Source organism: Eulemur rufifrons, chromosome 7, assembly GCF_041146395.1.
Source record: "Eulemur rufifrons isolate Redbay chromosome 7, OSU_ERuf_1, whole genome shotgun sequence".
NCBI classification, from domain to species: Eukaryota; Metazoa; Chordata; class Mammalia; order Primates; family Lemuridae; genus Eulemur; species Eulemur rufifrons.
The window spans coordinates 103,235,903-103,252,517 of NC_090989.1; the positions used below are offsets into that span (position 1 = coordinate 103,235,903).

Consider the following 16,615-nt stretch of genomic DNA (forward strand, 5'->3'; position numbering starts at 1 on the left):
TTTCATCAGCTTATTGAAGAATCCACCTTATCTCTCGGCTCTCCACCTTCCAACATTTTGTTGAAACCATTCGTCTGCTATCATTTCCTTTATTTCTTATCTTTATGGCATTACACTTGTTTTATGCCTTTACTGTTATTTTAGTGAGGTTTCAAAAGAAGAAAAGAACTAGACTGATGTTCACTTCACGTTTACCTACAAGTCTGCATCTTATATTCAGTCTTTTGGTATTAATTTCAATCAACTCAATAATATGTACAATTTGTATCACTTCATTTGAACTACCGATTACACCTTGTTTTTAAAAAGTATAAAAGGTATCTACAAATATAAATGACCTTAAGGACTAAGAAGTTTACTAGTGGCCTTTAAAAAAAAAAGTAACTATACACTTTTTAATCCCTTAGCCTTTCTGTTTGCAAAAACAATCTGGATATCCTTACCTGTTGGAGGAGGGCTTGGGTGTTTCATGAATAAATATTATAAACGTGTGGGAGAAAATAATTTTGAAAGGGAGTGACTAAAAAAAACCAGAATGTTCGCTGGAAAATGGCCATTTAATCTAAGTATAATATTAGTAATAATCAAGTTTTAAAATTTGGCCAGGCGTGGTGGCTCACGCCTGTAATCCTCGCACTCTGGGAAGCAGAGACGGGTGGATCGCTCAAGGTCAGGAGTTCGAAACCCGCCTAAGCAAGAGTGAGACCCCGTCTCTACTAAAAATAGAAAGAAATTATCTGGCCAACTAAAATATATATGTACAAAAAATTAGTGGGGCATGGTGGCACATGCCTGTAGTCCCAGCTACTCAGTAGGATCACTTAAGCCGAGGAGTTTGAGGTTGCTGTGAGCTAGGCTGATGCCACGGCAACTCACTCTAGCCTGGGCAACAGAGCGAGACTCTATCTCAAAAAAAAAAAAAAAAAAAAAAAATTATACTGGGAGCCCTCTTGAACAGGAAGTAATTATAATGTACAAATTTTTAAAATTTTCAACCTTGAGCTGATTATAAGTCTTAGCACGTAAGTTAACTTTTCTGGGGTTCCTCAATACCTTTGACTTGAATTCCAAGCTTTTTGAGGGCCTCTTCAACAGACTGGCTTTCTCGTTTTCTCATAAAGCCATTATCAATGTGTACAGCAATGACTTGATCTTGGTTCAAAGCCCGATTTAGCAAAGCTGTACAAACTGTCGAGTCTACACCACCACTGAGTAAAACCTACAGGGTAAAATGAAAAGAAAAATCAATCTGAGCAGAATAAACAAAAAGAAAATAAATACTATCAGCTTAAGTCATTACCTACAGGTGCTGTTTGTATCAGAAATATGTATGGTAATGAAAACGTACTCTGAAACAGTACAACACATAAAGCATATGCTTATTCCATATCAACATATAAGGGCTGCGTTGAGGAATACAGCTCCTAGTTTTCAATATTATTGATGTAAATTTGCAAACTCCAGATAATAAAGTGCTTACCAAAACTTTTGATGTGCCTACTCTTTCTCTGATGTCTCGAATGCAGTCATGTTCTCTGTTCTGCACAGTAAAGGTCCCACTGCACCCAGCTATATCATAAAGGAAATTCTTCAGTATTACTTTCCCATTTTCTGTAAGGCCAACTTCAGGGTGGAACTGTGCTCCATATAATTTTTTAGATTCATTTGCTATGCCTTTATAAAGAAAATAATCACAAATTAAAATTTTTTCATGTTGAAAAAACTCAACCAATACCCACAATTAATTCTTCACAGTTTCTTCCTCTATAAATGTTAAAATTGATATGGCTTGTTGGATTTTTAGCTACAGAAAATGAAAATACAAACAAAAACTACATTGCAATACTGTGTTTTTATTAAGGTCTTTCATGATATAGTAACTGATGAGCTACTTACTAGATAGTACAATAAGTCTTCCACAGAGATTATTTCATAGCACGCTGACTTCTTTACCCAGGTTACTTCAATTATGTATTTAGTGCAATGGTAACTCAATTTTGGTTCTTGGTTCCATATGGCTTTCAAATGCAACATACAGCTACCAATTTTCTTTTTTTTTTTCCTTCCAATTTTCTACATTAAAGGAATCTCAGTTTCTTTCTTGAATACTATTAACTGCAAATATAACTTCACCTACTTGACTAATAATATGTTTCTGACAAATATTATTGACTAAGCAGCAGGTGTTAGGCTACATGTTTTACATATACATTTATTACCCCTATTTTATGGCCCTGAGATATCAAGAAACTTGTCTGAACCCTTGGCTAATTAATTAACTAAATCAGGCCTGGAAGGCTCCCAAACTCATACTCATTCTACCATACCAAGGCACGTCACACTTTCTTTATTTGACTTTCAGGATGCCACTCTCTTGGTTCATTTCTTATTTCACTACCTACTCCTCTTTGCTTGTTCCTCCTCAGCTTACTCATCTCTACATAGGGAATTCACTCAGTACTCAGCCCTTAAATCTCTTTTCTATACACTGAGTGATCTCATACTCTCACAACCTTAAAATTCCACCCATATGCTAGTAAACCCCCAAATTCATACCTTCCAGTCCAAGTTTTCTCCTCTAAAGTTCAGGCTCATATATACAACTGCCTATTCAACACCTCGATTTTGATGTTTAATAAAGCATCTTGAATTTAATATGCAAACCCAAACTCCTGAGGTCTTTGCCATCAAGTAAATAGAAACTTCATCCTTCTGGTTCCTCACACCAAAAAACTCAGAAGTTAAAACTTGATCCTACTTTCTCTTCCCACTCAAGATCCAATCTAATACCAAATCCTTTGTCTTTCCCTTCAAATCATATCAGAATCCAATCATTACTGACAACCACCACCTCTACTACTCTGCTCCTGACAATACTGCCTCTCTTGATTACTACACAATAGATTCCTAGCTGGTCTTCCTGCTTCTATCTTTGGCTTGATTTTTCTCCTATAATCTAATCCTGAAATTGGATCATGGCTTTCCTTTGTTCAAAACTCCACCTCACTCTGAGTAAACTCAAAGTTTTACAATGGCTAAAAGGTCTTACATTCTGGCCCCTAACTACCTCTTTGACTTCATCTTCTACCATTCTCCCCCATGCTTATTCTGCTCCAACCATGTGGTCTCCTTTCGGTTCCTCAAATATGGTCCTATCCCAGGACATCTGTACTGCTATTTCCTCTTCTTTCAAATATCCAGAGAGATCAGCACTTACTTTCTTCAGGTCCAATGGCATCTAATAGGAATACCTTCCTTGAATATCCTATATAAAACAGTAACCAATCGCACATTCCACAACACCCTTTCCCCTCCACTTATTTTTTCAATGAAAACACTATCTGACATCTGACATATTCTGTATTTGTGTATTGTCTACCTTACCTTTCTCTGATGTTAAAAAGGGATTTTGTCTATTTTGTTCATTACTGTATCCTTGACATCTAGAATTGTGCCTGACGAATACTCAAATATTTATTGAATGAATGAAAATACATAAGCCCATCTACTACTGTTGATCTTTTATATGAAGCAAAACCTTTCAGTATAAAAAACTATTCTTGATAATTCCTAGGCCAACCTATTAGTCTGCTAAGTAACTGCAGGTAGATTTGTCAATTCGGTTTATCCATGACAAATCTATTTTTCAACTTATTTAGATGTGGCATCTCAAACAAAAAGAACTTTATTGATTAAACCCACTTTTCTCCTTTACTGATTTCCAGGACTGTTAGTGATAATTTATATTACATTTACTCAAGCAAGCAAGTCAAAAGCCCAAACTGCCAAAAAAATCAATTCCTCTTCCTAAAAAAGTAGAGAATATGGTTTAAAGCAAGGGTCAGCAAATTTTGTGCAAAGGGCTAGACAGTAAATGTTATAGGCTTTGTGGGATATATATGGCCCCTGTGTTTTATTATAACCCTTTAATAATGTAAATACCATTTTTAAAAACCTGGACATAGGCCGGGTGTGGTGGCTCATGCCTGTAATCCTAGCACTCTGGGAGGCCAAGGCGGGTGGATTGTTTGAGCTCAGGAGTTCGAGACCAGCCTGAGCAAGAGCGAGACCCTGTCTCTACTAAAAATAGAAAGAAATTAGCTGGACAACTAAAAATATATAGAAAAAATTAGCTGGGCATGGTGGCGCATGCCTATAGTCCCAGCTACTCAGGAGGCTGTGGCAGAAGGATTGTTTGAGCCCAGGAGTTTGAGGTTGCTATGAGCTAGGCTGACACCATGGCACTCTAGCCCGGGCAACAGAGTGAGATTCCATCTCAAAAAAAAAAAACAACAAAACAAAACCTGGACATAAACAGTCAATAGGCTAGATTTGACCCACAGGTCATAATTTGACAACCCTAGTTGGAGAAATGTCCTGAATACCTAATCTAATGTTTTGTAGACACCTAAGACACATGGCTATATATACCTAAGAAAGGCATAAAAAACAGTTAACTATGAATATAGCAAGGTAGGAAGATAGACAATTCTCAAATTTCCTTAGGTTGTAAAAGTATAATGTTTTGTGTGAACAGCTTATATTAGGGTGAACATTTTAAAAAGTTGAAACTTTTTAAGAAAACCATTAAGTGAGTGATTTAAGGATAATCCTTACTAAATTCCCTTAATCAACAGTTGATCCTGCCACATTTATAGTATCATTAAAAAAATAAGAAAATCAATGAGTACTTCTTATAGAAATATGCTTATTCTTCAAATTTTTAAAATGAAATCTGCAAAATTTTTAGAATTTTCACCTGCTACAATGTTTCCAGAACGTGCCACAACTTTGAATCCATCAGCTACTTTGTCTACACTATCTCCATGTGTGAGTAAAACAATTTCTTCCTTCTGAAGGCCCCTAAATATACAAAAAATAAAACACAAATATCTTAATTAGTATCATGATTAACGGGGATTTTTTGCATTAGAAATACAAGCTTGCCATGTGATAAGAAAATAGAAAAAGTATGTGACAATGTAACACCACTAGAATTTAAATATTGTGTTCATTATAAAGCCAATAAAAGAATATTAAACCTCAAAAAAGGCAATCTATAAAAATTAAAAACTAAAACTAATAAACATATGAAGTTGGCAGTATAACCACACAATTTCAAGAGACCATAAAACAATAATTTCAACATTATATATCAATCAGAATTTATCTTAAGAACAGAGGCATTTAAAAGACCTTAACATTTCATTCAGTACTCTCATGTCAGTAATCACATCCATAGTAACAGTACTACTACTGATATTGTTATTCTGCAGCTATATATACAGATATATGTGTATTGTAAGCTAAAATAAACAATAATTGATGTTATTAGAAATTAAGATTTTCAGCTTAAGAGTAAGGAGACACAAAAATCAAAGGATTTAGGTAAAAATTCTAAATGTTTCATTTTAACTGGAAATAACATTGTACACTAATGATTTTGTTTTCTAATTCTAACAGAACAGGGCCAGGTGCAGTGGCACACACCTGTAATCTCAGCTACTTGGGAAGCTGAGGCAGGAGGATCACTTGAGCCCAGGAGTTCAGAGTTTGAGACTAGTGTGGGCAACATAGCAAGACTTCAACTCTTAAAAAAAAAAAAAAAGAAAGAAAGAAAGAAGAAAAGAAGAAAAGAAAGAAAGAAAGGGCACTACCTAATTGTTTACTGAAAAGACCAAGAAAAAATGACAATCTAGTAGCAATGTGGACCTCTAGTGCTAAAAAAAATTAATAATGTTTAGTTAAGAAAGGGAGAAGAGGAGCTACTATGTATTAAAAGATTTAACTAACAATAATCAAATGTAATAAGTAGACTTTCTCTGGACTCGTACTCAAACAAATCAACCATAAAAAGACACTGTTTAGGCTGGGTGCGGTGGCTCATGCCTGTAATCCTAGCACTCTGGGAGGCCGAAGCGGGAGGATCACTTGAGCTCAGGAGTTTGAGACCAGCCTGAGTAAGAGTAAGACCCTGTCTCTACTAAAAATAGAAAGAAATGATCTGGACAGCTAAAAATATATATAGAAAAAAAATTAGCCAGGCATGGCGGCACATGCCTATAGTCCCAGCTACTCGGCAGGCTGAGGCAGTAGGATTGCTTGAACCCAGGAGTTTGAGGTTGCTGTGAGCTAGGCTGATGCCACAGCACTGTAGCTCGGGCAACAGAGCGAGATTCTGTCAAAAAAAAAAAAAAAAAAAGATACTGTTTACACTATGGAAAAATCTAGATGAGAATTCGGTATTAAATAATATTAAGGAATAAAAATGTAAATTTAAAATAAAGGAAGAAGATACAGTACATTAATGCCAAAAGGATGTTTTGGGGCTTTGTTGTCACTATGGTTTCGGAATAGCACAGGTTGTGATGAAGTCCCAGAATTTTAGAAATGGAAAAACAAAAAATGTTAAATCTTAATCAGATCTTTATGTTTAAAGCTTCTTGTAGTATATCACATATTAAGATTCCTGAGGTAGTTCTCAAGACTAGTCACTTGAAATAAGGACAAATGTAATCACCAACACCTCTCCGTTATGAAGTGGAACAAGCACTGTACTTCAAATAAATGTATTTTGGCAATGAGTAGCTTCAGTTTATAAAGTAACTTTGAACAACTTGGCTTTTTTATTAATCTTCCTTTGAAAAATAAGAATCTTCAAAAACAGATCATCTATTTATTTTCGCCCTTCCTCAATACTAACGAAAAGCCAGCCCATAGTCAGTTTTGACTAAAACCTAGGATTATAGCTCCATTTCAGGTAAAAATAAGTTCATGACTTGAATTTTAAAATTTCTGATCTGTCCAATTTGGAATAAATTCATTAAGAATTAAATTAGGCAGAAGTCAATGGAGCCTTTCAAAATATATGTTGATAAAAATAAATCTACAACTAAAAATAAATAGCACAGTTAAAAAATAATGAAATGGGGCCGGGCGCGGTGGCTCACGCCTGTAATCCTAGCACTCTGGGAGGCCGAGGCGGGTGGATTGCTCAAGGTCAGGAGTTCGAGACCAGCCTGAGCGAGACCCCGTCTCTACTAAAAATAGAAAGACATTATATGGACACCTAAAAATCTATATAGAAAAAATTAGCCGGGCATAGTGGCGCATGCCTGTAGTCCCAGCTACTCGGGAGGCTGAGGCAGTAGGATCGCTTAAGCCCAGGAGTTTGAGGTTGCTGTGAGCTAAGCTGACGCCACGGCACTCGCTCTAGCCTGGGCAACAAAGTGAGACTCTGTCTCAACAAAAAAAAAAAAAAAAAAAAAAAAAAAAAATAATGAAAAGTACTCTCACTAATTGACATCAGCTTACATTTTAAAGATTTAATGAAGTTAGGGGTAAATTTAGTTTAAAAAAAAATTTAGGTCAAAATAAAGCAAGCAAGTAACTCTACCAATAGTCCACCAAATGGGCTTTCCACAAAGCACAGAAAACATCTCAAAAAGTAATAAAAACATAAATTTTCTGGTCTTTGAGAAAACCTAATGAAAACTCAGATTTTTATTTATTTAGCAAAGCATAAGATCAATGATTCTAGGAAGACAGTGAACAGCTCATTCAATTTTTAAATAGATTAGAGTTAAACCATCTTTATCACTTAGCAGTAAAATCAAATAATACATTCATTATATTAAAAAGATCATTCACCAAGATACAGTTCCTGCCTCAACGTCGAGGAAGGCAGAAGGAGGGAACTAAAACATATTTAGTAATGAGTCCAGCAAATGGATGGCTTATTATGTACCTAACAAAAAAAAAAAGTGGTAGGGAAAGAGGTATTCACATGCATGTAGCAGATGCAGAACAGCTTAAAACATCCATTTGCCACATTTGGCACACTAATGTACAGACTCACACTCCACCAAAGAGTGGAAAGGGAGAAGTACAAATGTCAGCATCACAATACGCAATTCCAAACAGGGTTCCAATACTGCATGAGTGCTTTCATAAGGCTTTTTAAGTGCCTGCCTTATTGCCTATCAGCATTACCACCATCCTTTGCTCTCTTCACACTCAACTAGAAGGCAAATATGACAATTAATTATACCTGTAGCCATTACTACATCTTTAATTTTGTTTATGAATTGGAGAATCTCCAATTTTGAAAAATAACAGTACTGACTTTAAAATAGGTAATCTACTGTTGTTCTTATTCATCTAAAAATATAATACCTGAATAACGAACATGTATTATCCACATTAATGCTGAAAACTCCATCTTCTCTAACACTTTTTTTGTGCACAGTACCTCCAAATACCTTATTCATCATCTGTTCAAAGAGAAAACAAATTGATGTTAAGATAAATCAAAATATTCATTTTGTTATGCTGATTTAACAATTTATATTTCTTGTTTTCAAAATACCTGCTGTTTGTACCCAAAAAATAAAGGGAGTTTGATAAATATAGATACTTGGTATTATATATAAAGTTATTAAGAGGCATGGTTATAAAACAAAATTCGATTAGAAATTTGACCTGAGGTTAATTGCTGTTAAACACTGGCAGATTTTCCATTTAGTGTACTTTTATTAATTTACCTGTTAAAAATGGAGATTTCTTTAATATTTACATCTGAGTTTAATTTAAAAGCATTTTAAAAGGTACATTGAGCTTAGGAAAAGCTAGAGCAGACAACAAAAAACTGTGGTACCAAAACAGGAATTTAGACAGGTATAAATTCCTCTAAGCTACTTAATCTTTGGCTCCAAAGGAACCATCTGAAAGCCAACAGAAGGCTATACTTTACCTCTATAAAGAAAAGTAAAGGTGAGGAAAAGCAGTTACCTCTGATGGAAATGTGAATGGAGAAAAGTAAAAAGAAGGTTTCAAAAGCTGAGTGGGGAGGTGGGGAGAGTTAATGCGTAATAGATATAAAGGAAGCAATGGACAGTACAGACCTTTTTCTTCTAAAGCAAAGAATTACCAGGAAGCAATTAGACTAACGGAAGAGTCCAGTTAATGAGAAAAGAGGGCACATAAGATACTGAAATTACTAAAATTTCAGAATACCATGGGGAGGCCAAGGTACACACTTTGGTGTTAAAATTACCCAATATAGTCACTAAGAAGTGGCAGTCCTTTGCAAGCAACATATTAGCCAGATGGGATCACCTACATAAATATTTTACAGAAGGACAATTTCTGCCTAAAGGACCCAGATCAGCCTATTCCATTACCTACTATGAAAGTTCAGATGATAATAAAGGCAAATTTTTTCATGCATCAGTAGGCCTGGCTTTGACTATCATAAGATAGCCTATGAATATGGCCTTATATAGGGAATTGACATAATGGGGAAATATTAAGCCACTATCTTTTAAATTAAGGGAGCATTTTCCAGGTGTATTTAAGAGGGCCCTAAAAAAATACCTTTTGAGATTCTTCCTTACAGAATGCCTCTCAATATACTAACAACCATTTAATTTAATTATAAGTTGTGCTATATGATTAACATTGACTACCCCGGCAAGGGAGATCAATCAATTATGTAAATACATTACATCCTGGGACAAAAAAAATGAAGCCAGCCAATTTCCAATATTCAATTCAATTAGGATGCAGGCTCTTCTAAGACTATCAGATGGAAAAATCATTTTTTTCCAAGTCAAATTCATAATCACCACTTAGGCTTTTCAGAGAACAATGAAAGGAAAAAAAAGAACCTTTTACTATAAAATGCTTGCTGCATAGAAGAAAACATACATTGGTGTAGATTTTGTACTTTATATATTTTTAGTGACCCGTATTTCCTCTAAATCAAAATGGGAAACTATAGCAAACAATCAGAAGAAACCAAATCTGGTATAGTTGTTTTACTGGTCACCTTCTTTCTAACATTCTGCACTTGTATCAAGTACAAATAGTAAAAACATTCAATATTCTTATGTGAACATTGATTTATATTTCCTTCCTTCACTGAAAGGTCAAAAGCCAGCTAGGATATATTGATCTGTTGTTCACATTCTCCTTTATAAACAGCTTCCCTTGGTGCAATATTCCTATTAAAGTAAAATAATTCAGACTGCTAAAGAAAAAAAAAAAAAAAGATGCAGGTGTGGTCACACACACCTGTAAGTCCCAGCTACTCAGGAAGCTGAGGGAGACAGATAGCTCGAGCCCAGGAGTTTGTGTCCAGCCTGGGCAACACAGTTAGACCCAGTCTCTTACAAAAAAAGCAAAAATTTCCTCTGTCTTGCCCGCTTAACTAAAATTTCAAATTATCCTCAATTCAAGGACTTAACTGAATCACTGGGAGAAATAAATACATCTATAATTTTAAACCATATGTGAAAGAAAGTGAAAATCAAGGTGATCCTCAATAATTAATCAGGGAGAATCAGAATATTAAGAGAAAATTATGAACTTGATATTTTAATTAATACCAATTCCTTTATGGTCAGTTAGCATATCACAACTAGACTAATTTCACTTTTATTCTGATCCTGTCTTCCCATCCACTTTAGTATTTGCTAAAGTCAAAAGGCAGGCAAAATGGAAACGACGTCAAGACAACTCACAAACTGAACAAGTTAATCAATAGTCATCTATATTTATTTAGCTGTTCTCAGCACAACAGAAAATCCTGAGTTTCACCAAAAAAAAAAAAAGTATCTTGCTTCTGACAAAAATACCATAGCAACTAATAATATATTGTTCAGGGAATAGTTTTCTTAATCATTTTGCTTATAACCACGAGTGATAAAGTTTCTAAAATCTATTTATAATCCTATTTCCTTAGTAAATAGATCTTATTGAATAAAGTCATTCTTTCATGAGTGAGAATTTAGCATCTTACCGGCTCGGTATTATCTTTCTATCATCTTATTCAATGACACTCTTACTTGTCTGGTAAACCTATACCACTTAAAAATTAAAGTAAGCTAGAATGGCCAAAATCCACAACATTAACAATACCAAATGCTAGGCAAGGATGCAGAACAACATGAATTCTCATTTTCTACTGGTGGGAATACAAAATGGTACAGCAACTCTGGAAAACAATTTGGCAGTTTCTTACAAAACTAAACATAACAAAACATACTCTTATCATATGATTTAGTAATTGCTCTCCTTAGAGTTTACCCAAAGGACTTGCATACTTTTGTTCACACAAAAATCTACACAAAGATGTTTACGGTAGCTTTATATTCATAATTGCTATAACCTGGATGCAACCAAGATGTCCTTTAGTATGTGAATGAATAAACTGTGGTACATCCACACAATGGAATATTATTTGGTGCTACAAACAAATGAGGTATTAAGCCCTGAAAAGATATGGAGGAACCTTAAATGAACTAAGTGAAAGATGACAATCTGAAAAGGCTACATACTGTATGATTACAATTATATGACATTCCAGAAATGGCAAAACCATGGGGACAATAAAAAGATCAGCAATTGCCAGAATTTGGGGTAGGGAGGATGAAATTACTATTAATGTGTATGATACTATACTGGTGGATACATGTCATTATACATTTGTCCAAACCCACAGATTGTACAACACCAAGAGTAAACCCTAATGTAAGCTATCGACCTTAGGTGATAATGATGCGTCAATGGAGGTTCATCAATTGTAACAAATGTACCACTCTGGCACAGGATGTTGATAATGGGAGAGGGCTATGCATGTGTGGGGGCAGGGGATATATGAGATATCTATGTACCTTCCTTTCAATATTGCTGTGAACCTAACTGCTCTAAAAAATTAAAGTATTTATTTTTAAATACTTTATTTTAAACAATTTATTTTAAAAAATAAACACAGAAAAAAAATAAACCAAAAATGGTATCAAAGCAGCCAAAACAGACTTCTAAATATTAAAGAGCAACTTATTTCAAGGCCTCAGTAACACCAATGGACATATGTTAATTGATGTTACAATGGAGACAGCTATAAGACACCATTTTATCCAACTAATCCAAGCTAACAACACTTGTCCTGGCACAAATCAAAATTGTGTGCCTCCTGATAAGATTCTCTAAGAGAAGTACAGCATCACTCTTGTGGTACTCTTGCCAAAAATGCATAACCTGAATCTAACAATGAAGAAACATCAAAGAAACCAAAATTGAGGGATATTCTACAAAATAGCGAGTACATGCTTTTTAAAAAAAAAAAAACAAAAAAAACCGCCAAGGTCATGAAACAAAAGAAGACACTGAGGAACTGCTCTAGATTGAAACAGTCTAAAAGAGACATGACAACTAAATTTAATGCAAAGTCCTGGGTTGGATCTGTGACCTATAAAGGACATTAATGAAACAAACTGTGAAATGTGAATGGAGCCTGTGGATTAGATGCTAACACTGAATCAATATTAACTTTCTGATTTGGACAGTTGCACTGTCATTACGGAGAAGAGGATATTAGCACTTACGAAATATGAGAAACAGGGCATCACATCTGCAACTTACTCTCAAATCGTTCAAAAATGTCGACAATTGGAGAATTAGGTAAAGGTATACTGGAGCTCTAGGTACTATTTCTGCAACTTTTACGTAAATTTACAAGCACACTATTTTTTTTTTTTAAATGGACAGTATTTTGTTACATGAAGTAGTGTTATTTTTCTCAAAATATATTTCCTATCAGGTCAATTCTGCCTGATTACTACGAGTTAGCAATTTATACACAGTTGTAGTATGTACAAATTATCTTATCCAATTGAGTATCCTAAATATCCTAAAGAAAGAAAATACCAATATGTTTTATTCTGTTTGTGACTCATACTGTAAGTAAACTCTCAGAACAAATTTACAGATGTACCTGCATGCCATAGCAAATTCCAAGAACAGGCTTGCCAAGAGTGAATATTGCTGGATCAAACCAGGGAGCATCTTCTGCATACACAGAATTAGGTCCTCCAGAGATGATAATAGCACTGTGGATTTAAGGAACAGAGTCAATAAAAAAAATCTCTAACTGCTAATTTTTATACAAGGTCTTTGCCCCGTCTCCCTTGTACCACTGAGGGAGACAACACAGATTCAGAGATTTTCTTATATTTTTGGTACCATGTAGCAGATTCAGATTGTATCACAGACAATATTGTCCTACACAGCTTATTTTTACTGTACTTTACTACAATATTTTAGAAATCTAGTCTATCAATTTAGCATTTACTTGTGAATAAGCACAAACTTCTAAATAGATAAATACCAATGTTCCCATCTGTGAAAGTTACCACAGATTTGTTTTGATGTTTCCTTATCAATGAAAGAAGTAAATGAGAATTCTGGAGATGGAGAAAATATAAGTCTTCTGAGATCCTAGGAGTAAAGCAGGTCACAGAAGAACAAGTGAAAGTATTATGAAGGCCCTGGATGGCTGGAAGCAAAATTCTCTACAACTGGGGTCCCTAACCCCAGGGGCAGGGATACCAGTCCATGGCCTATTAGGAACGAGGACGCACAGCAAGAGGTGAGCAGTGGCCAAAGCACAGCCACTCCGATCACAAGCATCACCGCATAAGCTCCGCCTCCTATCAGATCAACAGTGGCATTAGTCTCACAGAAGCACGAACTCTACTGTAAACTGCGCAGGCGCAGGATCTAGGTTGCACGCTCCTTGTGCCATTCCAATGCCTGATGATCTCAGGTGGAGCTGAGGCGGTGATGACAGCCCTGGGGAGCGGCTGCAAATACAGATTATCATTAGCGTAGAAGTTTGACTGCACAATATATGTAATGTGCTTAAATTACCCCGAAATCATCCCTCTCTCTCTACCCTGGTCCGTGAAGCCACTGTCTTCCATTAAACTGATCCCTGGTGCCAAAAACGTTGGGGACCGCTGCTCTACCACAAACGATGGCAGAATGCAAAGCATTGATTGCCTAACTTTACCTGTTTAAAATATCCAGCATACTCAACAGTTTTCCCTGAGACCCAGGAAAGGGAGCTAACATCAATTTTGCCCTATATGCTCTGCTCTCAGAACTCAGGCCTATACTATAATTTAGCTACATTATAATTTATAGAGCCTGAGTTAATTTGGGAGTCAAACTACTATTTAATATTATAAAGGAGATCTGCAAACTGAGGCCTATGTTCCTCTCCTAGCCACGGATACATCTAAATGGCCCTCAGCACTCAAAAAATTTAAAACATTTTAATATCATGAATTTCACATAAAAATTCAGACTTCTGGATTTTATTTAGGAAAAAAATATCTAGCAACACTGGGCCTTCACTTCTCCATAGCAACAACCAACTAGAGTCACAGAGAGGCTTGCAGCTTCAGACTGTACATGCTCTCCAGTTTGCTATATGCCCACTCACATAAAGGCACATTTGTGTGTGTTACTCAATTTAAGGTACAAACTCATTTTGAGTTTGCAGATAAACCTAATTTATCTATAATTTTAAGGAAAATACATTCCAAGATCTACTTAATCTACTTACAAACAAATTTATATTACAATTCACTTTTTAATTAGTCATGTAAAAATATACAAAGTATATTCCTAGGCTTATAATACATCCAGAAGACCAATATAACAAAAGTCAAATTTATAAAAACTGCCCAGCGAGCTGGGGTATTTTTTAAAAATGTAACAATGTTATCGAGCTCAAAAGCACCCTTTGAACTTTTACGGGTAACATGAGATGTGGCATACAATGTTTGCTACCAGATCTTCTGTAAAAGAGATGGAAGATGGCCTACTCAGATGATAAATGTGACATCTTTAAGATCCAATTCTAAAGGGGTAAAGGGTTAGCCCTAAGGGTAGATCTGTAACCTATTGCCTTAAAAATACAGAAGCTAAAATTCTATAAAACACACTTAATAATCAAGACCTCTAGAATCTGTATGTTACATTTAGTTTTACAAAGAATACCCACCATGGGGCTGCCCAGCATCCGTCATTAATCTGCTAAACAAATCAAGGCTATTAAGATTCTTAGTACTATGAAAAAAAAATGTGATGGACTTAGTCAAGGATAAAACTCAAGCAGTACTTAAACCAATTACGAAAAGTCTTATCTCAATAAATCTTAAGAGCTAATCACTCTTTGGGTCTTCTATTTCTACTCTGCTATTCTGAAATTAACTTGCAATTACAAGGCTCAGTAAGCTATAATTAATTCCAAATGCCAATCTTACATATCACTCAGATCAAGGTTCTAAAAACAGGTGGTTTAAGATGTCTCTCACATCATAAATCTCTTATTCTAGAAAAAGGGTGCTCAAATAGATATTTCTGCAGAAAGGATGACAGTAATAAAAATCAGTGGCCGAGCACAGTGTCTATGCCTGTAATCCTAGCACTCTAGGAGGCTGAGATGCGTGGATAGTTTGAACTCATGAATTTGAGACCAGCCTGAGCAAGAGTGAGACCCCAACTCTACTAAAAAAGAAAAAGAAAAAAATTAGCTGGACAGCTAAAAATGTATAGAAAAAATTAGCCAGGCATGGTGGTGCATGCCTGTAGTCCCAGCTACTTGGGAGGGTGAGGCAGGAGGATTGCTTGAGCCCAGGAGTTTGAGGTTGCTGTGAGCTAGGCAGACACCACGGCACTCTAGTCTGGGCAACAGAGTAAGATTCTGTCTCAAAAAAAAAAAAAAAAAAACAGTGCTATAATTTCTATTCCCCTAATACAGAATAAAGCTTTAGGCACAAGCTGGACCTAGAAACTGCTTATGATCAAGTGACAGGAAACATTTTTAGATTTCTGTTGCCAAGTATTTGCCTTTCCTATTCTAAATTATTTAGTCTGGGTTAGTTTGCTGGAGATTTTTTGTTTTGTGTGGAGGGAATGATGGAGCTTTGATTTGACAGAGAGCTATTCAGGTTTCTCACACAGTTTTTTGATCACGCTAAAACTAGTTCTTAATGACAAATCATGTCAGCTGGATTAAATAAACTCAATGGTCCCTTATTAGTCTAAAACTTCACAGTTTAAAAAAGAGCTATTTTTTTTATCTGTATCCTATGGCTACAACAGAGTTAAATTTAAACCTGCCTTTTCTGATTTTCAATTCACTCCATTTCAGAACCAGTGAATCACCAGATAACGTACACATGTCTGTGAAGTCTTTAAAAGTTCTTTTAACCATTTTTGCATTGGAAAAAAAATATGTTTTTAAGAAAAATAAAACATTTTGGGAGAAGCATAGCACATTTTTTTAATATTAAGGTTTAAGAACCAATTAAAGACAAACTGCAGTTGCCTGCTTCTGGATAACATTCTTTATAAAGAAAGAACATTAGTTCCATGAGAAAAGGCATGGCAATAACTGGAAATAGTTGTTAAAGGAAGAACTATATTTAAAGTTGGTTGTCGTCTTGACTAGTTCTAAGGGTACAAGGTATTGGCATTAGCCCTTACATTACAGAAATCTTTTTCATACTTTAGAACCTAGGCTCTTGGGATGGGAAGCAAAAGAGATTTATCACACACAGATTTCTTCTCTTTGGGATATTCTAGCCAACTTCCTGTGTATTTTTCTTTCGTTAAATGCTTTAGGGTGAATGCATAAATGGCCATAATAGCTACATCTAACTCTGACCCATAAATCCTATAAAACATAAAATATTCAAATGATAAGCTCTTTTAAGTGTCCAATTAAAATTTAGGCAATCTTTTTAACTGAAGGCTTAAA

At 35.3% G+C, this 16,615-nt stretch overlaps 1 protein-coding gene across 1 annotated transcript in view; it reads right to left on the reverse strand.

The window, feature by feature from the left end:
* Positions 1-16,615, reverse strand: part of GMPS (guanine monophosphate synthase) — a 57,832-nt gene that overhangs the window by 25,075 nt on the left and 16,142 nt on the right. Inside the window, exons 3-7 of the mRNA XM_069475304.1 lie at positions 12,779-12,893; positions 8,176-8,273; positions 4,760-4,863; positions 1,481-1,674; positions 1,054-1,219 (exon numbers count right to left, since the gene is read on the reverse strand). Coding sequence (XP_069331405.1) covers positions 1,054-1,219; positions 1,481-1,674; positions 4,760-4,863; positions 8,176-8,273; positions 12,779-12,893 — 677 coding nt within the window. The remainder of the gene's footprint in view (positions 1-1,053; positions 1,220-1,480; positions 1,675-4,759; positions 4,864-8,175; positions 8,274-12,778; positions 12,894-16,615) is intronic.